The following is a 27,606-nucleotide window of genomic DNA, read 5'->3' on the forward strand; positions in this document are numbered from 1 at the left end:
ATATTCACTAATTATGAAATAAAACTATACACTCTTTGCCTCAAGAACAGACAGATTTTTATAAATTATTGTATTTCGAAAACTGACATTACGAAAAAGTATAACTGTATGCCTGATGAATATCATCACCATCACCTTTGGCCTGGCCACAAGGCTGTGCTCATATTATACCTATTTGTATTAACAGTGAAACACATCAATACAACAGAGAAATGTTATCTAACAGAAACAATAGATATACCATCAGTACCTACTCATAAATTACAAATGTGCTTGCTAATTGATTAGCTTTGTTAATGTAACTTCATTGTACTACTATGAAAGTTAACCGGATAGCCAGTCTTTTTCAGTCATCAGAGAAAAAAGATCATTTATGCAAATCAAAGCTAAAATGACTTAATATGGAAATATGTGATCACTTGAGAGAAAGATAAATCCAATTAAATAGATGTTATTCTCCAATTCCAACCATACACTTGCTGATAGAGTACAAACAATAGAATCACAACGCCCTCCAGGTAATTCTACTTTCAATAGAATCACAACGCCCATCCTGTGATTCTACTTTCCATAGAAACACAACGCCCCTCAATGTGATTCTACTTTCCATAGAATCACAATGCCCCTCCATGTGATTCTACTTTTAATAGAATCACAACACCCCTCCATGTGATTCTACTTTCCATAGAAACACAACGCCCCTCCATGTGATTCTACTTTCAATAGAATCACAACACCCCTCAATGTGATTCTACTTTCCATAGAATCACAACGCCCCTCCATGTGATTCTACTTTCCAGAGAATCACAATGCCCCTCCATGTGATTCTACTTTCAATAGAATCACAACGCCCCTCCTGTGATTCTACTTTCCATAGTAGCACAACGCCCCTCCTGTGATTCTACTTTCCATATAGGGATTGGATTTCGTTTTTATGTTAACCATGCTTGTATGGAGCAATTCCTCTAAGAATATATTCTATGGGGCGCGTTAGCGCCCCATATTTAATATATTCTTAGAGGAATTGCTCCATACAAGCATGGTTAACATAAAAACGAAATCCAATCCTTATATTTACACTCACACGACTTTTTATTTATATTTTATGCAATAAAATCGTCGTTTGAAAGTGACGTAATTATTCAATAAAAGTCGGTCAAAAGTGGGAGGAGCTTACTCATTTGAACAGCGAATGGTGACGCTTCACGTAAGGTAGAATTATTCTTCCGCGACGACAAAAAAGTTCAATATTTTAGTTGTAAAATAAACATGACAAAAAAAGTAAATTTCAGAGATAATTTTATTTAATCAGATCAGAACTTTAAATATATATTCAATTTTGCTAAAAGTTAATATATAGCGTAATAACATAAAGAATTTGTACACGGCCACATGTGTGAACTCGGTGACTGTTATTGTGCAGCGAGGCGAAGCTGACGCACGCTTACACACTTTAGTTTGCCGAAGTTGGCAAAACACCGATTTTCAAGTAGCTCAATGTGTTTGAGATGTCGTCTGACTTGACGGTATTACATCCTTGGGAGCCATGTGATTATATAATCTACGCTTAGATCCATATCGCCATCGATAGATGAAACAAATTCACTTGTGTTCGATGGATACAATGTATTTGTGGTGACGCGGAACTGTCAACACATGGATTATTAGCGGTGCATGTTTTATAATACACATGATTAAATACTCAAAGAACAAAGACAAGAGGATATGTTTATAACTGACCTCTATCAGAGGGTCTCACACCCGTCCACCCCAAAGGCTCGATCGTAGGACGAACATAGGCACAGAGGTAATGTTATACATTTAACACCCATCATTTTTAACAAAAATGAAAGCACGTCGCCCCGGTCGGGATATTTTTCCGTTTCTTTATACAAATGTTAATTTAAAAATTGTTTGAATCATATATAAATATAAAACATGTATATATTGTTTACATTTTTCCAAAATTCTATGAAAAACAACAATATACACGTAATGTTGCGTCAAAATGTAAACAAAGCCATGTGTTTCTTTTTTTAAAAAGTAGTCCTTTTACGTTGCACAGAACATTTCCTTACGCAAGTTCAAAGTTCAATGTTACCATGCAGTTATGGTAAACAAAATCGGCTAGTATTAGCGTATAGTGACCAAGCCTAGCAAGTGTAAATATAGAATCATAACGTCCCTCCTGAGATTCTACTTTCCATAGAAGCACAACGCCCCTCCTGTGATTCTACTTTCCATAGAATCATAATGCCCCTCCATGTGATTCTACTTTCAATAGAATCACAACGCCCCTCCTGTGATTCTATTTTCCATAGAAGCACAATGCCCCTCCTGTGATTCTACTTTCCATAGAATCATAACGCCCCTCCTGTGATTCTACTTTCCATAGAAGCACAATGCCCCTTCTGTGATTCTACTTTCCATAGAATCATAATGCCCCTCTATGTGATTCTACTTTCAATAGAATCACAACGCCCCTCCTGTGATTCTACTTTCCATAGAAGCACAACGCCCCTCCTGTGATTCTACTTTCCATAGAATCATAATGCCCCTCCATGTGATTCTACTTTCAATAGAATCACAACGCCCCTCCTGTGATTCTACTTTCCATAGAAGCACAACACCCCTCCTGTGATTCTACTTTCCATAGAATCATAACGCCCCTCCATGTGATTCTACTTTCCATAGAATCACAACGCCCCTCCTCTGATTCTACTTTACATAGAAGCACAACGCCCCTCCTGTGATTCTACTTTCCATAGAATCATAACGCCCCTCCATGTGATTCTACTTTCTATAGAAACACAACGCCCCTCAATGTGATTCTACTTTCCATAGAATCATAACACCCCTCCATGTGATTCTACTTTCAAAAGAATCACAACGCCCCTCCATGTGATACTACTTTCCATAGAATCACAACGTCCCTCCATGTGATTCTACTTTCAATAGAATCACAACGCCCCTCCATGTGATTCTACTTTCCATAGAATCAGAATGCCCCTCCATGTGATTCTAATTTCCATAGAATCAGAATGCCCCTCTATGTGATTCTAATTTCCATAGAATCAGAATGCCCCTCCATGTGATTCTAATTTCCATAGAATCAGAATGCCCCTCCATGTGATTCTACTTTCCATAGAATCAGAATGCCCCTCCGTGTGATTCTAATTTCCATAGAATCAGAATGCCCCTCCATGTGATTCTAATTTCCATAGAATCAGAATGCCCCTCAATGTAATTCTAATTTCCATAGAAACACAACGCCCCTCCATGTGATTCTACTTTCCATAGAATCAGAATGCCCCTCCATGTGATTCTAACTTCCATAGAATTACAACGCCCCTTCATGTGATTCTACTTTCAATAGAATCACAACACCCCTTCATGTGATTCTACTTTCAATAGAATCACAACACCCCTCATTAGGATTCTACTTTCAATAGAATCACAACGCCCCTGAATAGGATTCTACTTTCCATAGAAACACAATGCCCCTCCATATGATTCTACTTTCTATAGAATCACAACGCCCCTCCTGTGATTCTACTTTCAATAGAATCACAACGCCCCTCAATAGGATTCTACTTTCCATAGAATCACAACGCCCCTTCATGTGATTCTACTTTCAATAGAATCACAACGCCCCTGAATAGGATTCTACTTTCCATAGAAACACAACACCCCTCCATGTGATTCTACTTTCAATAGAATCACAATGCCCCTCAATAGGATTCTTCTTTCCATAGAATCACAATGCCCCTCCATGTGATTCACTTTCAATAGAATACACATGTGTGAAATGTGTGAAAAATTTGCAAGTTATGCAGACATAAAATCTTCAAACACCTTTAGAGGCTTAACTTGTCAGGATCAATGAATTGACATCGTCAGATGCTGAATCAGGCAGTCAACAAACAATATTAGGGATGGTATCAGTCTGTAGGACCATGGGGTCAACAAACCTGTGTAGACTGACATAATAGGGATGGGATCAGTCTGTATGACCATGGGGTCAACAAACCTGTGTAGACTGACATAATAGGGATGGGATCAGTCTGTAGGACCATGGGGTCAACAAACCTGTGAAGACTGACATCTATAGGGATGGTATCAGTCTGTAGGACCATGCAGTCAACAAACCTGTGTAGACTGACATCTATAGGGATGGTATCAGTCTGTAGGACCATGCAGTCAACAAACATGTGAAGACTGACATCTATAGGGATGGGATCAGTCTGTAGGACCATGGGGTCAACAAACCTGTGTAGACTGACATCAGTAGGGATGGGATCAGTCTGTAGGACCAGGAAGTCAACAAACCTGTGTAGACTGACATCTATAGGGATGGTATCAGTCTGTAGGACCATGGGGTCAACACACCTGTGTAGACTGACATCTATAGGGATGGGATCAGTCTGTAGGACCATGGGGTCAACAAACCTGTGTAGACTGACATCTATAGGGATGGTATCAGTCTGTAGGACCATGGGGTCAACAAACCTGTGTAGACTGACATCAATAGGGATGGGATCAGTCTGTAGGACCAGGAAGTCAACAAACCTGTGTAGACTGACATCTATAGGGATGGTATCAGTCTGTTGGACCAGGCAGTCAACAAACCTGTGTAGACTGACATCTATAGGGATGGGATCAGTCTGTAGGACCAGGAAGTCAACAAACCTGTGTAGACTGACATCTATAGGGATGGGATCAGCCTGTAGGATCAGGCAGTCAACAAACCTGTGTAGACTGACATCTATAGGGATGGGATCAGTATGTAGGACCAGGAAGTCAACAAACCTGTGAAGACTGACATCTATAGGGATGGGATCAGTCTGTAGGACCAGGCAGTCAACAAACCTGTGTAGACTGACATCTATAGGGATGGGATCAGTCTGTAGGATCAGGCAGTCAACAAACCTGTGTAGACTGACATCTATAGGGATGGGATCAGTCTGTAGGACCAGGAAGTCAACAAACCTGTGTAGACTGACATCTTTAGGGATGGGATCAGTCTGTAGGACGAGACAGTCAACAAACCTGTGTAGACTGACATCTATAGGGATAGTATCAGTCTGTAGGACGAGACAGTCAACAAACCTGTGTAGACTGACATCTATAGGGATGGGATCAGTCTGTAGGACCAGGCAGTCAACAAACCAGTGTACACTGACATCTATAGGGATGGGATCAGTCTGTAGGACCATGGGGTCAACAAACCTGTGTAGACTGACATCAATAGGGATGGGATCAGTCTGTAGGACCATGGGGTCAACAAACCTGTGTAGACTGACATCAATAGGGATGGGATCGGTCTGTAGGACCATGGGGTCAACAAACCTGTGAAGACTGACATCTGTAGGGATGGGATCAGTCTGTAGGACCATGCAGTCAACAAACCTGTGTAGACTGACATCAATAGGGATGGGATCAGTCTGTAGGACCATGGGGTCAACAAACCTGTGAAGACTGACATCTGTAGGGATGGGATCAGTCTGTAGGACCATGGGGTCAACAAACCTGTGAAGACTGACATCTATAGGGATGGGATCAGTCTGTAGGACTATCGGGTCAACAAACCAGTGTAGACTGACATCAATAGGGATGGGATCAGTCTGTAGGACCATGGGGTCAACAAACCTGTGTAGACTGACATCTATAGGGATGGGATCAGTCTGTAGGACTATCGGGTCAACAAACCAGTGTAGACTGACATCAATAGGGATGGGATCAGTCTGTAGGACCATGGGGTCAACAAACCTGTGTAGACTGACATCTATAGGGATGGGATCAGTCTGTAGGACCATGCAGTCAACAAACCTGTGTAGACTGACATCAATAGGGATGGGATCAGTCTATAGGACCATGGGGTCAACAAACCTGTGTAGACTGACATCTATAGGGATGGTATCAGTCTGTAGGATGAGACAGTCAACAAACCTGTGTAGACTGACATCTATAGGGATGGGATCAGTCTATAGGACCATGGGGTCAACAAACCTGTGTAGACTGACATCTATAGGGATGGGATCAGTCTGTAGGACGAGACAGTCAACAAACCTGTGTAGACTGACATCTATAGGGATGGCATCAGTCTGTAGGACGAGACAGTCAACAAACCTGTGTAGACTGACATCTATAGGGATGGGATCAGTCTGTAGGACCAGGCAGTCAACAAACCAGTGTAGACTGACATCTATAGGGATGGGATCAGTCTGTAGGACCATGGGGTCAACAAACCTGTGTAGACTGACATCAATAGGGATGGGATCAGTCTGTAGGACCATGGGGTCAACAAACCTGTGTAGACTGACATCAATAGGGATGGGATCAGTCTGTAGGACCATGGGGTCAACAAACCTGTGAAGACTGACATCTGTAGGGATGGGATCAGTCTGTAGGACCAGGAAGGCAACAAACCTGTGTAGATTGACATCAATAGGGATGGTATCAGTCTGTAGGACCATGGGGTCAACAAACCTGTGAAGACTGACATCTGTAGGGATGGGATCAGTCTGTAGGACCATGGGGTCAACAAACCTGTGAAGACTGACATCTATAGGAATGGGATCAGTCTGTAGGACCATGGGGTCAACAAACCTGTGTAGACTGACATCTATAGGGATGGGATCAGTCTGTAGGACCATGGGGTCAACAAACCTGTGAAGACTGACATCTATAGGGATGGGATCAGTCTGTAGGACCATGCAGTCAACAAACCTGTGTAGACTGACATCAATAGGGATGGGATCAGTCTGTAGGACCATGGGGTCAACAAACCTGTGAAGACTGACATCTATAGGGATGGTATCAGTCTGTAGGATGAGACAGTCAACAAACCTGTGTAGACTGACATCTATAGGGATGGGATCAGTCTATAGGACCATGGGGTCAACAAACCTGTGTAGACTGACATCTATAGGGATGGGATCAGTCTGTAGGATGAGACAGTCAACAAACCTGTGTAGACTGACATCTATAGGGATGGTATCAGTCTGTATGACCAGGAAGTCAACAAACCTGTGTAGAATGACATCAATAGGGATGGTATCAGTCTGTAGGACGAGACAGTCAACAAACCTGTGAAGACTGACATCAATAGGGATGGGATCAGTCTGTAGGACCATGGGGTCAACAAACCTGTGTAGACTGACATCAATAGGGATGGGATTAGTCTGTATGACCAGGCAGTCAACAAACCAGTGTAGACTGACATATGTAGGGACGGGATCAGTCTGTAGAACCAGGAGGTCAACAAACCTGTGTAGACTGACATAATAGGGATGGGATCAGTCTGTAGAACCAGACAGTTAACAAACCTGTGTAGACTGACATCAATAAGGATGGGATCAGTCTGTAGGACCAGGAAGTCAACAAACCTGTGTAGACTGACATCAACAGGGATGGGATCAGTCTGTAGGACCAGACAGTCAACAAACCTGTGTAGACTGACATCAATAAGGATGGGATCAGTCTGTAGGACCAGGAAGTCAACAAACCTGTGTAGACTGACATCAATAGGGATGGCATCAGTCTATATGACCAGTCAGTGAACAAAAATGCTTTGCTAAAAATCTGATTATTTAATGAGGTTTACAGTAAAAGTGATCATTCATATTTAAGGTCTACAATCATCACCCACTGTATGTGATGCTGGGTATTGTTGATGGAGTAGTGGTATCATAAAGTAAGAACCATATGTAGAAATCCATCAATCCACACAGGTCAATTAATCCACAATCACTAGAGTGTATTGTCTAAGGAGAATTTAAGAAAATTAAATATTGTGGGTGAGACACTAGTAGAATCAGGTCATCAGTATAGAAATCAATCTAATCAGTCAATATATGGATCGAGAGATGAGATACTTTATAGATTCAATATTAAAAATAGCTGATATCTAGTAATAGAAATGTTGTCCCTGAACTGCTACATAAGAGCATTTTATAGTACATCTAAGGCCTGGCCATGACAACACATTTATTTTGTACAGCCAGGCCTTGACAATAGATTTGTTTTGTACAGCCAGGCCTTGGCAATACATTCATTTTGTATGGCCTGGCCTTGACAATAGATTTGTTTTGTACAGCCTAGTCTTGACAATACATTCATTTTGTACAGCCAGGCCTTGACAATAGATTTGTTTTGTACAGCCAGGCCTTGACAATACATTCATTTTGTATGGCCTGGCCTTGACAATACATTCATTTTGTACAGCCAGGCCTTGACAATACATTCATTTTGTACAGCCAGGCCTTGACAATACATTCATTTTGTACAGCCAGGCCTTGACAATACATTCATTTTGTACAGCCAGGCCTTGACAATAGGTTTGTTTTGTACAGCCAGGCCTTGACAATAGATTTATTTTGTACAGCCAGGCCTTGACAATACATTCATTTTGTACAGCCAGGCCTTGACAATACATTCATTTTGTACAGCCAGGCCTTGACAATAGATTTGTTTTGTACAGCCTGGCCTTGACAATACATTCATTTGTACAGCCAGGCCTTGACAATACATTCATTTTGTACAGCCAGGCCTTGACAATAGATTTGTTTTGTACAGCAAGGCCTTGACAATAGATTTATTTTGTACAGCCAGGCCTTGACAATACATTTATTTTGTATGGCCCGGCCTTGACAACACATTCATTTTGTACGGCCTGGCCTTGACAATACATTTATTTTGTATGGCCTGGCCTTGACAATACATTTATTTTGTATGGCCTGGCTTCGATAATACATTTATTTTGTATGGCCTGGCCTTGACAATACATTTATTTTGTACGGCCTGGCCTTGACAATACCTTTATTTTGTATGTCCTAGTCTCGACAATACATTTATTTTGTATGGCCAGGCCTCAACAATACATTTATTTCGTATGGCCGGGCCTCAACAATACATTTATTTTGTATGGCCTGGCCTTGACAATACATTCATTTTGTACAGCCTGGCCTTGACAATACATTTATTTTGTATGGCCTGGCCTTGACAATACATTCATTTTGTACAGCCTGGCCTTGACAATACATATATTTTGTATGGCCAGGCCTTGACAATACATTCATTTTGTACAGCCTGGCCTTGACAATACATTTATTTTGTATGGCCTGGCCTTGACAATACATTTATTTTGTATGGCCTGGCTTCGATAATACATTTATTTTGTATGGCCTGGCCTTGACAATACATTTATTTTGTACGGCCTGGCCTTGACAATACCTTTATTTTGTATGTCCTAGTCTCGACAATACATTTATTTTGTATGGCCAGGCCTCAACAATACATTTATTTCGTATGGCCGGGCCTCAACAATACATTTATTTTGTATGGCCTGGCCTTGACAATACATTCATTTTGTACAGCCTGGCCTTAACAATACATTTATTTTGTATGGCCTGGCCTTGACAATACATTCATTTTGTACAGCCTGGCCTTGACAATACATATATTTTGTATGGCCAGGCCTTGACAATACATTCATTTTGTACAGCCTGGCCTTGACAATACATTTATTTTGTATGGCCTGGCCTTGACAATACATTTATTTTGTATGGCCTGGCTTCGATAATACATTTATTTTGTATGGCCTGGCCTTGACAATACATTTATTTTGTACGGCCTGGCCTTGACAATACCTTTATTTTGTATGTCCTAGTCTCGACAATACATTTATTTTGTATTGCCAGGCCTCAACAATACATTTATTTCGTATGGCCGGGCCTCAACAATACATTTATTTTGTATAGCCGGGCCTCGACAATACATTTATTTTGCATGGCCCAGCTTCGATAATACCTTTATTTTGTACAGCCAGGCATTGACAATACATATATTTTGTATGGCCTGGCTTCGATAATACATTGATTTGTATGGCCTGGCCTTGACAATACATTTATTTTGTACGGCCTGGCCTTGACAATACATATATTTTGTAAGGCCTGGCTTCGATAATACATTTATTTTGTATGGCCTGGTCTTGACAATATGGCTTGGCCTCAACAATACATTTATTTTGCATGGCCTGGCCTTGACCTATATTGACCTATAAATATTTTGTCATTGGGATAGAAATCTTTAGGGCCTTGGTTTCAGAACAATGAAAAAGCAGAGAAATTGGACATTTTTTTGTCTAAATATCACATTGAAATTGCAAAGGTTGTGCAGATTAATGTATATGCTTTTGTATAGGTATTTTTTACATTTAAATGACTATATTTACATTTCCTAATTATATATAAGGTACATATCTACTTTGATGAGTTACCTTACAAGGGTCTTAACTATCAATCAAACATATGATACCAAACAAAAATCACCAACACCTTATCATAGTACAACAGTCGTGTCAACAGGCATCAGACACTGATCAACAAAGTGTGTTATCTAACTATCAAATGGTGGAACTGTATGTACAAGGTCACTAAAATATACAAAGTATTTAGTGTGGCTCGGGTTAAGACACCTTTCAAGGTTTGAATACCTTAAATATAGTTTGCATTTTTGTCAGATATGGCTTTTAGCACAATGAAAAGATAATATGTTCATTATGTACCTAGAAGTGCAGTTGTAGTTCAGACGTATCAGGGCTAAGCTTGAGATTTATGATCTAGTAATTCTATTTTTCCTCTTCTACTGAATATCAAGACTACATATATGTTAGTTATAATCATAGAGAAGACAAGACCCCTATTTTGACCTTTTGTAGTTGAAATACAAATTCATAGAGAATGCATTAAGTTACTGTGTGAATAAAGGAAAGTTTTCAATTTTACACTAGTCAATACACAATTACAAATTGATTAAATTATTGCATTAATCAGTGTTTAAACAAAGCCTGTGGGTGAATATAGGATATTGCCAAACGTTGCGGAATATTTTCATTACTGTAGTGTATACATGAGTTGATATACAGCACACCAATGAACTAATATGTGCTGTACAGTCGCAGCAGTGACAGAATTACTGCGAACAGAAGGAAATGGCAGGCCAATCCCATTAAATATTCATAGTGTGTGGTTCTCCTCTGCTTTGGCATACAGGAAACCCTATGAATATTCATTAGCTCAAATGTGAATGGTTGATGCTGAACACTGTCTACCTTTGATGTCTCACCATCTACATCTTTGTAATATGAATATTCATGATCTCAAATGTGAATGGGTCCTTGGGCGGGTAAATGGAGTATCAGAATTGGCACAGTGGTACACGGTTTTTCAATCTAGTTGTAATCTATGGCCAGGCGATAAATGAGTCTGTTTATATGTAATATGAAAAATTTATGAGATGAGGATAGATTGAACAGAAGCTACCAAAATTGCAGACATATTGCATCTCAATGTTGAAATCACAGAATAGAATCGCTCTATCAATAAATATTTATAAAGTGTTGTAGAATGGACACAACAAATATATCTAAGTCATATGATAAAAGTGAAGATTGTTCAGTGTTATGTGTTTGTGTAAGATCATTAAAAATAAGCTAATGACCTTTAATGACCATTAAAGGTCATCCCACTATCAGTACAATACAGATACATTAGAATTATACACTACTCTGTAAAATGTAAAGAAAACAAAATGTTCTGAAAATGCTCACCTTAACTTCAACTATTACACAGTCAAGATTTTGTATACCAAGAACACTTCAGTAGGTCTTTCTTTATGACATATTTGACCCCTGTAACCCTTGAATGAAGGTCAAGGTTATTCATTTCAACTAACTTGGTAGCCTTTTATCTCAACATACAACAGGCCCAATATCAGGTAGGCTTTTTAGATTGCTCAAAGTGTTTAGTTTATTTGACAAGTATAACATTGAATGATGGTCAATGTAACGTGTTTGATCAAACTGGGCAGTCCTTCGTGCCAGCATGCTACAGGCCCAATTTCATTTCTCATGACATCTTAGATATTTATAAGAAGCAATTAAAAAATTTAAGCCTTTTTGCCCTGTGACCTTGATTGAAAGAGAATATCTATAATATGAACACATCTCAAATAACCTATCATCTTAGCATGCTACAGGCAAAACATCAGATCTTTTAGGCCTCTAAATCATTGACAAGAAGTAATTTAAATATTAAGGTTTATTTGACCCTTATGACTTTAAATGAAAACCAAGGTCATCGATTTGAACAAACACAGTAACCCTTCATCCCAACATGCTGCAAATCCAATATCAGGTCTCTGGACCTCTTAATTTTTGACATAATGACTGCAAGATTTTTAAAAACAAATGATTTTAGAGTTCATTATTAATTGCCATAAGTAAAACACTGCAGATATTTTTAATTAATTAATTGTATTAAGTAATTGATATTTTTACCAATTGCAATTTGTTATATGGTTTGAGTTGATTTGGTAAAACTCTGTTACAGTTTGAGATAGGGTCAGGAAACTGGAGATCTCTAGTTTGCCAACTTTGACACTTAAAAACAGTTATATATACTATCTAATGTCTAGCATATTGGAAATCTAGGATAAGACAGGAGCGTGTAACATCTATTGACAATGGCTTGAAAAGATCTGACAGTTCAGTTGTTCAGATTTATTACACACTATGGCTTTTTAAAAGAATTTCCTATTTCTGTAAAGGAGTTCAAAGCTTCATTTACATTGGCCCTTTTCCTACATTTTTAGTACATTGTAGTTTATATAATTAGCTGTAAAGCTAAATATTTTGTTGGTGATTTTTTTTTATTTAGCCAGTTCAGTATGCTGAATTGTCCAAACTTCTTTTTATAAACTATGTTGTTACCATACATCTGAAAATAGAGTGCATTTTGTGATCAACAGCTGACATCCCTACAAGGAATATATAACACAGAAAACTTACCATGCATCCTCCAAACTCCCTGAATTCAACTCTGATCAAATAAATCCAAGTGCTGAGATTCTAGTCCCTAGAACCATAAATCCCAACATAGACCTTGATGTCCCATCACACAACCGTAAATCCCATATAATCCCCCTATCTTTCCATTACAGAACCTCAGGCTCCGTGAAACAGGAGGAGATACTTACATAATATAACACTGTGGACCAGCCTTCCATAGTAACACACTGAAACACTGTTAACATGGCATAGCCGATGTTATCAAAACTAGTTATTCCATAGTTAGGTCCCTTCCAGAAACTTCTACACACAGATACAGATTCTTGACACCTAAATCCCCCAATGTTCATGGTGGCTTCTGATTTGTCGGAACAAGGTCGAATATCTGCTTCATCTCCTATCACAATGTCATCTGGAAAAAAAAGACATTGAAACATAAACATTTCTACTGTATTAGTGGATATATTGAGAAAATCGCTGGTCACATCATAACATCATATACAGTAACCATAATTGTATTTTTTTGTGGTAATCATTGGATACATCATTTGGTAACTATGGATACAGTGTGTGATATTCATTTTGTTGAATTTGTTTTAACCATTCGGTAAACACACGTATAGAGTAAACATTTCATGAAGACAGTCAATGAATGGAACACATCGGACACTTACATTACTACAATTACAACCATTGGAAAATATATCTGGTAGCCATTCTCACATTGTAGTTGTACTTAGATTAATAAGGCCATGAGAACTGAAGGAGGCAGGCATGATTCAACACCAAGGGAAAACTAGCTCATCTGTTGGAGAAGATAGCTTAACTTCCCAAATAGGATTTATTTTTGAATTATTCCAGTCAATTTATGACTTAAATATTTCTGGCCATAAATATGGAAATAGATCTTTTTAATTAAATTTATTTAGCTAAAGATCTGACGACAAGAACTCAAGGATGGGATGAGATATACTCACCTTCACTATTACTGCCGGAAGAATTTACACGGAAGCAGGCACGATGGAAAATACCAACGTAAAACTCTAAGCCTACAATGGCAAAGATGGTGATGGCAAACAGCACCAAGAGACAGACCTGTAGGAGAGGGGCCATCGCCCGAATGATGGATTTTAACACGACCTGAAGACCTGTAAAGACAAGTTCAAATATATATACCCGATACAACAATAACAAACAGCTATACCCGATACAATTATAAACAGGGCTGTCGGCTGGTAAAAAATAATGCCAAAATATCTCTCAAACACAAATACTGGAACATTGCAGTCAGGAATGTTTACTATCTTAAGCCTTTATAGTTTATCAGAAACAATTTATCAATTTGTGACAGCATGATAATAAATTTTATTTAGATTTCTATAGCAAAGAACCATAATGTATATGAATATGCACGCCACATTTTAATTCTCTCAACAGAAGAAGATGCCGATACTGTGAATTGGGATATTTTGATTCAAAAACACCAAATTTTCCCAATGCTTAAATGTCCCAATTTACCGTACCCCATATGATAATAATGCATTCTAGGATACCGAAAAGCAGAAATTCATTTAATGAGTTTCTTGCAATGACAATGCAATGTTGGAAAAAGGAAAAGTAATCACTGAAGTTTGCTTGAAAACAGACAATTGTTGCATAAACTCTCAAAAGTTCAATTTACGTTGTTTATAAAGACATATTTATAATGTGTTTTGGATAACAAACATTAATTTTTCCTCAATTTAAATGTATTTTGAAATAGAACGGTAATGACCTAAAGCATGCTAGTCAACCATTTTGTAACATTGATCATACGTACTTGGTATTCCGGAAACTAACTTGAGAGGTCGTAAAACCCTTACTGCTCTCAAAGTTCTCAAGTCAAACTGAGAACTTGAGGCATAAATTGTGATAAACCTGCAAAAAACAAAGAGAAATCCACACCATTGAAGCACAAGGTTCGAAGCAGCAGCAGCAGAAGAGCTCTAAAACCATCTACCACAATTTGGACATATATGACTACACATACAAAAGTTTAACAGAAAATAACATTTCATTTTTCGTTGTGTTTGGCTAGATTCTGATTATATTTTAAAGGTCTTGACTTATTGATATAATCTATCCTGATGGTCAATAAAGAGTTATGTTGAAACTATGAACAATGATTGATATTATTTCTGATTTTCTGATCAAATTTTTATTTTGTTTAGTTTTTCCTAATTAAAATCAAAATTGTGATTTGTACAGCTTTAGATACATGTATCAGAATCCACAGCTATTTACACAAGTGAACCATATATGGTTCTATACATTTCAAAATCAAAGATGAAAATGCTTAAAGTATGACTTATAAATTCCCCTAAAATTTAAATATAATTATGATTGGAAAAAAGGATACCGTTTTATTTCATATATTTTTTCTTTGAATCTTTATACAAGACATGTGCCTTAGAAAATTCATGCTTTCCTTTAAAACATCCTTTTATTTTCTTTGCTCACAAGTCCAATTCTCCAAAAGATGGATTTGTCACAGGACATTTGGTAAAGCTACTCATTACAGCTAACAGTAATGTACATGTAGTACTCATTTTTGTTTTAAAATGTAAGTACTGCTTTACGGTACATATACAAAAAATGTGTTTTATAATGATGAAAAAATTCATTTGGCAATATTATTCATGATTATTGATAGGGCTTAAAGATGCTCCATCGCTGAAAAATGGGATTTTTTCACTATCAAAAACAGGAGAAGACGATTAAGTATTTTTCTTCAGTAACAAAAGTTACTTACTTTACACCATTACCACCATTGAAAAGTTTAAGCTTCTAATTTTACTTCAAGTTAAAGATATGAAAAATAATTAATTGCATCCTGTGACACTGTATCCTATATTGATTGAAGTACTGATTACGCATACACCAAAGGCAAAATAAATTATTTTATATTATTTTTTGTGTTAATTAGACATATATATACACAATTAAACACTAATTATTGTTCAAATGATGAATATCATTTATGCTCTGTCGGCTATGGAGCATCTTTTAAGAACCCCCATTTCTAAATGTTAAATATGTATAGCTGTTGGATGTCGCCTTTCATGTCATTCTTGATAAACTTCTGATCTCATTTTAAAATCTATTGTCTGATAAAATTTCTGCTCCATGACTCACTCATGTCATACAAATAGCATATCTAAATACAATGCATTGTTACTTGGCAGTGAACAAATTTATTTGTTCAAATACAAAAAAAATCATCAACAGCTGTCAAACGAAGCATATGCAATTAAACAAAGCTTCTGTGTATTTCTAATGTACATAAACTCGGATCAATATCATGTGGTTGTTCGCACTGTACTCCATATCAAACTGAATTCAATTATATGGATACAAAGATAAAATCAGGATAGAAAATTATGGTTTACAAAACTTACATGTTTATACTCTTTGACAAATAAGTATTTTACACTTCAAAATTTTCTTCATTTTCCTATGCATGTATATATTTTATTTTTACTGATGAATTATAAATGAATTTTAATTACCTAGACATTTTGACATTTATAAACGGAATTCATTTAAACAAGAAAATGACTTTAGCTGAATTTAAATATTGAAACCTTTAAAATCTTTCTCTTGCAATGCGTTGTCATTGGGAAACTACATGTACTAATTAAACAACACACTGTACCAGTCCAGCTATTCTAACAGCTTCATTTCTAGCTATCTATGTCTACAAGCATTCCATATCTGAAAGAGCAAAGGGATCTACAGGTTTTGGATAGGGACCCAAGGTCTACAGAGACACCATTCAAGGAGTAATTCACAAGTACCCATAGCTGCTTCCCAGTTACCACTTAACTTTTTTATCCAGATATAAAATAACTTACTCTCAATGCCTGTTACAAGTTTAAGGGGGCGTAACACCCTAAGGATACTGCCAGCCCCTTGTGATGAAGGGGTTATATGGGTGTAGTCTAACAACCTGGTATAATCAAATATCATCAAAGATTTAGCATGTACATACAGTTCATTTTATAGTAGCATGTACATACAATTCATTTTATACTGTAGCATGTACATACAGTTCATTTTATACTGTAGCTTGTACATACAGTTCATTTTATACTGTAGCATGTACATACAGTTCATGTTATACTGTAGCATGTACATACAGTTCATTTTATACTGTAGCATGTACATACAGTTCATTTTATACTGTACCATGTACATACAGTTCATTTTATACTGTAGCATGTACATACAGTTCATTTTATACTGTAGCATGTACATACAGTTCATGTTATACTGTAGCATGTACATACAGTTCATTTTATACTGTAGCATGTATATACAATTCATTTTATACTGTAGCATGTACATACAATTCATTTTATACTGTAGCTTGTACATACAATTCATTTTATACTGTAGCATGTACATACAATTCATTTTATAATGTAGGATGTACATACAGTTCATTTTATACTGTACCATGTACATACAATTCATTTTATACTGTAGCATGTACATACAGTTCATTTTATACTGTAGCATGTACATACAGTTCATTTTATACTGTAGCATGTACATACAATTCATTTTATACTGTAGCATGTACATACAATTCATTTTATACTGTAGCTTGTACATACAGTTCATTTTATACTGTAGCATGTACATACAATTCATTTTATACTGTAGCTTGTACATACAGTTCATTTTATACTGTAGCATGTACATACAATTCATTTTATACTGTAGCATGTACATACAATTCATTTTATACTGTAGCTTGTACATACAATTCATTTTATACTGTAGCTTGTACATACAATTCATTTTATACTGTAGCATGTACATACAATTCATTTTATACTGTAGCTTGTACATACAATTCATTTTATACTGTAGCTTGTACATACAATTCATTTTATACTGTAGCTTGTACATACAATTCATTTTATACTGTAGCATGTACATACAATTCATTTTATATACTGTAGCATGTACATACAATTCATTTTATACTGTGGCATGTACATACAATTCATTTTATACTGTAGAATGTACATACAGTTCATTTTATACTAGCATGTACATACATTTCATTTTATATACTGTATCATGTACATACAGTTCATTTTATACTGTAGCATGTACATACAATTCATTTTATACTGTATCATGTACATACAATTCATTTTATACTGTAGCATGTACATACAGTTCATTTCATATACTGTAGCATGTACATAGAGTTCATTTCATATACTGTAGCATGTACATACAGTTCATTTTATACTGTAGCATGTACATACAATTCATTTTATACTGTAGCATGTACATATAATTCATTTTATACTGTAGCATGTACATATAGTTCATTTTATTCTGCAATTTCTAGTACCTTTATTAATCAAACCAAAAGAAGAAATATTATGGTTTATGAAATCATGTTATTAAACATTTGAACTTAAATTAGGCGAATTTATTTAAAGTTTAATCTTTATTAATTAAACCAAGAAAGAAATATGGTTTAAGAAATCAAGAATTTAGATATTTAACAGTTAGCGAAGTACATTATATAGACCTAGTGGAAGTGCATGCGCTGTGTTCGCTGCAACATTACGCGATTAGCAGATCAGGCCCGTTATATACAGGTTGGGCACAACCCTGCATATGAGTAACAGTTACCCATTTGAGTAACAGTTACCTGTTTGAGTAATCAATAAGTTACCCAAATGAGGAATATTGTGTAAGAAAATTCATGAAATTGTTTTAAACTTTTTTATCAAAAAACAGCGTAATAATTTTGACATGGCACCATTAATAACATAACATAGTACATTATTAATCAAAATGGGACAAACTTTATTGTCTAAATTTTGGTAAAAGTCACAAAATAACCACTTCCATTGCTTACTATGGTGCTTAAAATATAACACAGGTAAAAGTCATTCAACCATAACATTTGCACTGAATTTTTCTGATAGCTATACACTGAAGTCAATGGAGAGCACCTAAATTTTTTGCTAATAATTTTTAAAACAACATTATGCGTTTACTTTTCACATATTTACTCAATTGGGTAACTTATTGATTACTGCAAACAGGTGACTGTTACTCAAATGGGTAGCTGTTACCCATATGCAGGGTTGTGCCCAACCTGATATATGCATGCATGTACGTATGTGCGGTAACAATATCTATGCATGAATGAAAACTAGTACATGTCATCTCTAAGTCTTATTTCGTACCTCTAACTCGGATCATGATTAATCAGAAAGCATAGTATAAAATCGATCCATATCTTCATATTTAACTTAAAATGAGTTTTCTCCCTCATCATCAAGGTGTCGTTACTATTTACTGTCGGCGCCATTTATTTGAATTATCTCCCTCCACTGTAAAAGAGTTCTATCACGAGTGTTCTCCCTTAGTTCTCGCTAAATACCGTATTAAACATATAAAACGCCCCAAATCAGACTCTTCACAGATGCTATTTGTGATTCTATTTTTTTTATTTTTATTTTTTTGTAAGCACTTATCTTTTTGTTCCTTTTCGTTTATATAAATACCATATGTTAATTTGTTCATAAAAAAAATCAAGAGATTTACCGTACTTACCCTGTGACTACGACTACGAAATCCATGATGTTCCACACGTTACGTAGATACGACCCACGATGTAAACAAAATCCCAAAGCAACTATTTTTAACAGCGCTTCTACACAAAATATCCCTAGGAAGTACATCTCGGTCGCCTCCTGAAAAAGGAAAAAATCCAGCAAAATCAAAATAAAATTAAAACAAAATTAATGCAACACACATGTAAAAATGTATATTTTTCATCCGAATTTTATAAAAAATTTTAAAGTGTTGTTTTTTCCTCGAATTCATTTTCCGTTCTTTTTATTATCACTATTTTTTTCTATTCATTTACTATTTTATTTCTGTTTATTATTTTGATTGTTTTTTAATGTTTTGATATTGCCAAATCCACTGCTTATATGTATTTGTATATCAGCAATATAAATATAGTTTTTTAATCACCACATGTGGTGCGCGTGTCCTGTCGGCCAGTTTCACTACTACATTGTACGTACCAGCTGTAGAGCTAGAGGCGTCCTGTCGTCGTCAGGGAGGTGTTCTTCCAAGGCGAGTACGATACAGTTGGCGATGATAGTCAGGAGAACCATGTACTCGAATGGCGTGACGGTGAGTTAAGGAATGGTATTGGCAAAATGAAGACAACTTCTAGTGAAGCTCACTAAAACAGTATCACTGACATTAAAAGGAAGAGCCATTTCAACTTAACTAATACATTAACCTGTGTAAAACATACATGTAACATATTTAATTGATTTTCTATCTCTTATGATGGGTGATATTTATATTACATGTATACAAAACACTTTTTTGTCAATACTTCGTATGTATATAAATTGTATCTATGTATGTATTCAATTTTAAAACCGCGACCATTTGTGATGTAGATACAATTATGTCATATAAATAACCTCTAACTTGAATGCATCTGAAGTTATAATTACCACCCCGTGTACAGCTGCTTATCGATATTCTGAATTTAATTTTATGCATTGAGGACATACGATATTTTCACGCTAACCATCTAGAACATCACACTACCGATGTTTATACCAGTATACCGACGTTATTGTACCCATTGTAATATCGATTAACTTACTTTTAATGAGCTTCAGAAATGCACAGAAGTCGTAAGTACTTCGCGGAGAATTCAATGTTTCACTGAGAGGTACGTAAAAAATAAACAATCGTTAAGAATCTTTCTAATGAATAAACAATAATGAAGTTGTCTGAAGGCTCTTCTACTGGGTTGGGTACTACTTACTACTATTCCTCCATACATGTCGTGAAGTGAGTATTTTAGAAAGAAAATACATTTAAAGCGTTCGCTAGAAAATCTATGCATCAATCCAAACGGCATACAACTATCCAATTCAAGAAAACCAGGACATTAGGAGTGTTTTATGCAAAGTACTGAGTTGCAATATGTTAAGTTGCAATGCTCGAACTTGTTTCATTAAAAAAAATATATTCATCGAATGATTTTATTTCAAAACAATGTGGGATTTGATGAACAAGAAAAAAAAGACGCGGAGTGATTCCGTTAATTTTCTTAGATTATCTGATATTAGAATGTACTTGTATCAAATGTCGGTATTAACCACACTATTAAAAACTCCAGAATGGTGTTGTATTTAATGTAGTTGCTTTAACATCCCTGGAAGGGGGAAAAAACTTAATCTCATTATAACCAATGCACCACGCAAATGCAAATTAGCAAGCTGATCACCGCGCTTATGACGTCAAAGCATGGCCGGGACTCGATGGCGATATTTGGCGTTACCGCCCGTTAATGTTGGACTAATAGATTTGTAATGTACATTGTAGTGCTTAACAATTTCATTACGTGTTGTCTCGAATGTACGAAAAAGAAACCGTTTGCATCTTCCAATAACCCGAGGGCGCCTGATCGGATATGTCTGGTCCCACCGCCCCTAGACGGTCAATATATGCGCATATTTAACAGTACACGTTAAAAAGGTAATGGGTAATGTATTTCAGTTTATGCAGTATGAATATATAAATCAATATCTGTAGAGATAGCGTAAATATGTTTTTCAATACTCATATATTCAATCCAGTTTTTCCATATCTCGGTGCATGTGTCGACTACAATCTAATGATTTATTAAAATGATATTAAGCAAACATTTACAAACCAGATCATTGCTAAAGTAAAACTTTTTCTTTCACAATTTATCATACATTGGACTATATTTTTTGAAACCCAGAAAGACCGGCACAATTTGCAGAGACCGTCTGCTCATGGTGGAGAAAGCTGTATCGGAAGATCTAAATGGCCGGTCCATTGAAACAATTTTAGAAAGAAAAATCAATACCAGAATGAACCTAGACAGCTTTGTTAAATGTTTCCGTGGAGTAGTATATCATTTTCTGTTATCTAAAACATCAATCTGTCGGTTCACCGTCTACATCAGTATATTCATATTGAATATACAAAAAACAAGTCTCACGATTTTGACCCCTTCTTACATCTTATTTTCGAATATCATTCACGTTTGACGAATGAGAATACCAGTAGCATAATATGGCCTAAGTGTTTCTGATTCTAGAATTAGATTTGGAATCGTCAAACATGACAAATTGTCCATCAACTCTGAATGTTCATCAAGTATGTTAAAATGGAATAGCCATGGAAGGTTATTTTATCATATGAGGAGTCTCAAAAAATCGACTGATTATCATTGTTTATTTGTACCAACCAAGATGTCTATTTTATAACATAAACGGTAAATAACTTTCATGAAAATAGCTCAGTAAATGACACACGGGTTCCATATTTTGTCTGAGTTAGAGAGAGCTTAGAGCATTTCATGTTTTTTGTAAGACAAGGCTACGTGTGATTGTCTTCGCCGATACCAGCCAACATTATACCACTGTGAAAATTAAACCTGCTGTGAAGAAATGAAGGAACGCTTTCCACACGACAGAATGACAATTTAACGAATGGTTTGGTGGCATGTTGTACTCCAATTGAATTATACTGCTCATGTGGATGTTTTAACAAGATAGATTGTCGACCTTCACCAACCATGGTATCGATCGACAGGCGACCAATATAGAAACAACAATGGCGGTCTTGCAATATAGCACTTTTCGAACTTATTGAACAGATTATTTTCTTCGTTCCTCGTCATTCAATGCTTACAAAAGACAAACAAGTACAACGTTATTTTTCTCACATCATTGATTCGACAAAACCAATCGTGTTTTAATCGTTTTTAAGGCTAAATGTCGCCAACTTAGAAAGATTTCCCAATAATTTACATATTCTTCTTAAAACAATATCGGTTGCGTGTACAGATACAAATGGTTACGAACGAAATAGCAAAAATATTAGAAAAAGGGATTAATCCCCTTTCTAGTTGAACGAATCTTCATTTACACACGAAAGTCACAAATAGCAATATACATTATTTTTTAAATGCATTGTAAGTATCGCAAATTTCAAAATGATAATTTTTAGTGGTGAATAAAATATCAAAAGCTCTTCTTGATTCTTAAGTATGAAAATTACGGCACATATCACTTTAAAGTCGAAAATTAATGTTCATTGCAATGAAAAACAAGAATTCACTTTCGGCTCTGGTATCTCGAAATAAAGTTCCATTTAAAGGTGTAAAAAGCGTAGCTTTAAACTAAATATTTTTCGTCTTCCAATATTATGGTAAAATATTCACAGATATCGGAATATGTCAAGAGAGAAAATACATTGTCTGACGAAGTATTACGTAGTCACTATACATTTGTAATGTATTTACATTGTACAACGTAAAGCATTGAGTTTAGTAAAACAGCTGATAAAAGCGGTTATCACATTTTAGTTACTGACATACAAAGATCTTGGGCTCCTGTTTATTCGTTAATGACTTTTCAAGCATTGTGAGATAATTACATCTGTATCTCGTCCATGGACTGGTAACACTAATAACTCATTTGATACATTGACCAAATCGTATTAAATCTAGGATGGTTGGGTATATTTTGAAAGTCCATCGTTCCGTAAGTACAACTTACATTGGGTGTGTAACTGAAGCATACCAATATCCCAGACCAAGTTGTTAGCAATTCAGCGCGAGCCTAATGTGTTTTCCACATAGCGTCATCTAGCTATTCTGATCTTCACATGCATATCATCATCATCGATTTCTAACGCAATTCTATTGAAACAAATCGTTTAAGTATTGTATAATAGAGGATGATAAATTCCCCGGTGGACAGTTGTCGAGATGGACAACTGGCTTGATAACATCACCGCATATTGCCTGCAGCGATTAGTTATTTAGCATACTGAGCTAACGGCTGGGGACATCAAGAATAAATACGGGGGAATTATACCAACCGTGTATGGATAACACCAGAACGGCTTGACATTTCAAAGCATGTCTGCTAATCAGAGGACGCATGCATCTCTGACGATATTGTGGTTACATGCAAACTGTACCAAGTTGTGTGGATTATATCCAGGTATAGTCCCCGTATGTCTGGTGTTTTGTCCTATGATGACCGTTGAGGGGATTTTTACTCTGTAGTCTTTTCAGAATATATTACGGTATCTCAATAGTTTCATAAAATTGTGAAAAAAGTTTGCCCAGTTTATGGTCTATAGCTAGGGTCAACAAAACATGAGGTAATAACTAGACACTACCGGAAAGTTGTAAGGAAAGGTCTAATGCATTTAGGTGCTTAAAGTGTGAATAGTAAACACATTGTCGAAATACAAACTCTTTTACCAAATATTGTCCATTTTGAATTACATGACGAAATATTTCTTGCATATTGCGAACATCAGAAATTCGCTATTGTAATATGCCACGTCATGGGTAACTTGAAACTTCCTACAATAACAAATCTCAGCATTTCAGGATTTATCTCTAGCATTTGGGGGCAAATTCGTTTGTATCATGTATATAGCTTTATACACTGTAACCGATGTTTTTTCCCATGTCTTAATGGATCAAGAGTAGCACACATTTAACTTGATATGAAATAAGTTGCCGGTTCCATCTGCTTCTTGGTGTGCTCTCTGAGTTGCGCCTGTCATTTTTATATGTTGGTCCCCGACTTATCACTCCTAGGACCTACTCTATCGATTGGAATAGAAGCTGCATACGGACCACCATTTCAGCTTACCGCAGTGACTACCCCGGTTCTATGTCTTTAGTGAGTGATATGGAGTATATGTTGGTATGTGTATGACGGCGAGTGCGTGATGCTAGTAATATTAACTACATGGTTGGGTGGAGGTGGCGGGCTGATTGATATATGATGAATATGGTGTGTGGAGTTGAACGCTATTGCTGATATATTGTATAGCTGGTTTGTTGTTGTTGTTGTTAGAGCGGTGGTGGTGACCTCGGTGGTGATGAAGTTTTGGCGGCGCTGGTGGTGACCGCGGTGGTGGCGGTGATGATGAAGTTTTGGCGGCGCTGGTGGTGACCGCGGTGGTGGCGGTGGTGATGACGTTTTGGCGGCGCTGGTGGTGACCGCGGTGGTGGCGGTGGTGATGAAGTTTTGGCGGCGGTGATGGTGACCGCGGTGGTAGTGATGGTGAGACGTTGGTATGCTAGTTGTGTTATATGTTTTGAAGTTAGTCGAGTTTGTTGACACAGATCTGTGATTTAATTGTTATGTTTGTATATGATAATTTCTTATGTGGTGTGGTATGATGAGGTGGCGGCGGCGATGACGGCGTGGGGTGTGTTTTGCTGAAGATGTTGACGTTGGCGGCAAATGTTATATTTGATGCTGGTCTTGGTGACGATTGACGGAGTGAACATGTGTGTCTAATGTTGACGAAGGAAGTTGGGAGATGTCGTAATTTGTGGTTGTGTTGGTGATAATTGTATCGATGGTGAAAAATGAGGTGATATGTTTTGTAATACATAAAACATGTAACACCCTTCACGAAATAATAAAAAAAAATGTTAAAATATCTAAATAGATATAGACACGAACATCTAACTCTCCATTAAATAGAATGAAACTCAGAAATAGATTTTGGTTGATGAAATATGCAAAACTTAAAACCTACCCACGTCATCTCTGATTAAGTAGTATTTATATATAGAATTATATGATTATAAACTTCGGGCTCGCGTGCAATCCAATATTCAATATCTAGTTTGAAAATATGCAAGTACGAATATCTGCTGGGCGGAGACAATGGTATAGCGAACAGTTCAAGTCTACTTTACACTCCATAAAACTGTTGATGCATGATGTTAATGAGAACTGGTAAAGGTTCCGTTTTATAGTTTGTTGTTGTGTGGAGAGAGTTTCCCATTTTTTAAACAATAAAATGTACAGAGTAAATATTCATTTATAACTAAATGTGTAAATAAAAAAACAAACAAAAAAACAAGCATTACTCGATAATAATATTTCAAATACCGTTATATATGGAGAGCTATGTTTTCAGCTAAAGTTTATAGTTAAATGGTGAAACACATTTGTAGTGTGGTTACCAGGATAAATAGAAAAAGTAATGACCATTCGGAGAGAATCCGAATGGAAATCAGCAGAACAATTGGATTTGTTGTGGTAGGATTACTATGGCTTCAGATAGTAAATAGATTTAGTACCACAGTTTTAGTGGGTTTGATGGGTGGCACAAACATGTACAGCAATGTGTGGCCTTATATATGTTCTTGATGGATATGCTAGTGCAAATAGGCCGCGCTGCCACGGAACTCAAATTTAGAAACATAATTATTTCACTTGAATGGCGCAATATTTTGTGTTGAGAGGTATGCATCAGAAACTCATTGCTCAGAAAACCCAAAACCGACATACTAATATTGAAAAATGATCGACAACAGGGACCAATGTGGAACAATGCCAACACTTTATAATTGTTGCGATCGATCATAATGTCTAAATGGAAGATGTATAAAATACATAGAAAAGAATTTGCTGGTATGCAAATGGATTGTTCGTTTTAGTTGAAAATATACAGGTCATGAACATATAAAAACTATTTTATAAGCAAGGGATTAGTGTACCGTGAGAACGAACCAGAACATTCCATGTGTGATTCAAATGAAAATTAACAAATATTCCAGTGCATGTAGCTTGAGTGACACAAAAGGATACCACCAAAAGGTTTATTGAATTCTGTTCTTTTCCTGACTATAATTTGAATTTTCCAGTAATTATATTTCATGTGGCCAGAGTTCAAAAGGAAACACATTTTGTGTAATCCAAGTGTCCTTTTACACAATTGAAACACCTTCTAAGGGATATAAAGCAAATACATAATGTACACTTTTTAATTTCGTATAACATATTTTTGCATATGAAATCAAGGTCTCGGTGATATTGAGCAAGAAGAAATGTGTAGATATTTCGAATGTTCTCGAAAAACGCAAGCATTAATATTCCATTCAGGTTTTACAGGGTAGGTTCAAACTTAACCGCGAGATTTCTCTCTAAGGAGCAAAACTTCACATGCCATCGCTATCAGTCCTAACACGAGAGGCAAGATGTGCTATCGATTCATGCATTCTATTCATCAGATAAACCAGATCGTTCTAAACACACGCCACCGAACGTTAAATCACGTGGGCCTCGATTCACCAATAGCATTTCTTCAATTTTGCTGATTTCCTAAAGTTGTCATATGGCCTTTGCACCGTGTCATATGTAGACCTGGGTTTGAAATAGGTGTCCATGATTACGTAGGGATATTGTCATTAAAATCGCTAATGATCGTAAAATGACGTTTGCAATAAAACAGCTTTGTAAGTTTTGAGACAATCTTATCTGGCGAGATGTTGCGAACAGATCGTTTACTTTACAGCTAAATGGATGAACATCAGAATGGTAATGTCACACAAAATCACTTTATAAATTTAATATGTTTCCGTCAAAGACTCGTTAGTGTTGGAAATCAAAATCATAGATCGATAAAGAAGAACATTGTATATCACAAAAATACCACGTTTTCTCGAGGCGTTTGTAATTCCACTTTCCCAGAATGTATAAAACATAGCACACGTTCCGACGTCTAACCATCATTCCCGATTCATTCATCTAATTATCATGATTTACTACTTTAGGATATTTTCAATATACTGTTAAAATTTAACAGGAGAAACAGAACGAACGGATATAGCATTC

The 27,606-nt window shown here is 36.4% G+C and overlaps 1 protein-coding gene across 13 annotated transcripts in view; it reads right to left on the reverse strand.

Annotated features, from left to right (window-relative positions):
• The window catches only part of LOC138320406 (voltage-dependent calcium channel type A subunit alpha-1-like), a 164,201-nt gene that overhangs the window by 69,218 nt on the left and 67,377 nt on the right, over nt 1–27,606 (reverse strand). For all 13 annotated transcript variants that reach the window (XM_069263358.1, XM_069263357.1, XM_069263361.1 and 10 more), the window contains 5 exons: nt 19,963–20,068; nt 19,484–19,623; nt 14,670–14,767; nt 13,828–13,998; nt 13,039–13,262 (listed from right to left, as the gene is read on the reverse strand). In XM_069263358.1, the coding sequence (XP_069119459.1) occupies nt 13,039–13,262; nt 13,828–13,998; nt 14,670–14,767; nt 19,484–19,623; nt 19,963–20,068 (739 nt within the window). The remainder of the gene's footprint in view (nt 1–13,038; nt 13,263–13,827; nt 13,999–14,669; nt 14,768–19,483; nt 19,624–19,962; nt 20,069–27,606) is intronic.

The sequence above is a fragment of the Argopecten irradians genome, chromosome 4 (assembly GCF_041381155.1).
Source record: "Argopecten irradians isolate NY chromosome 4, Ai_NY, whole genome shotgun sequence".
Classification (NCBI taxonomy): Eukaryota; Metazoa; Mollusca; class Bivalvia; order Pectinida; family Pectinidae; genus Argopecten; species Argopecten irradians.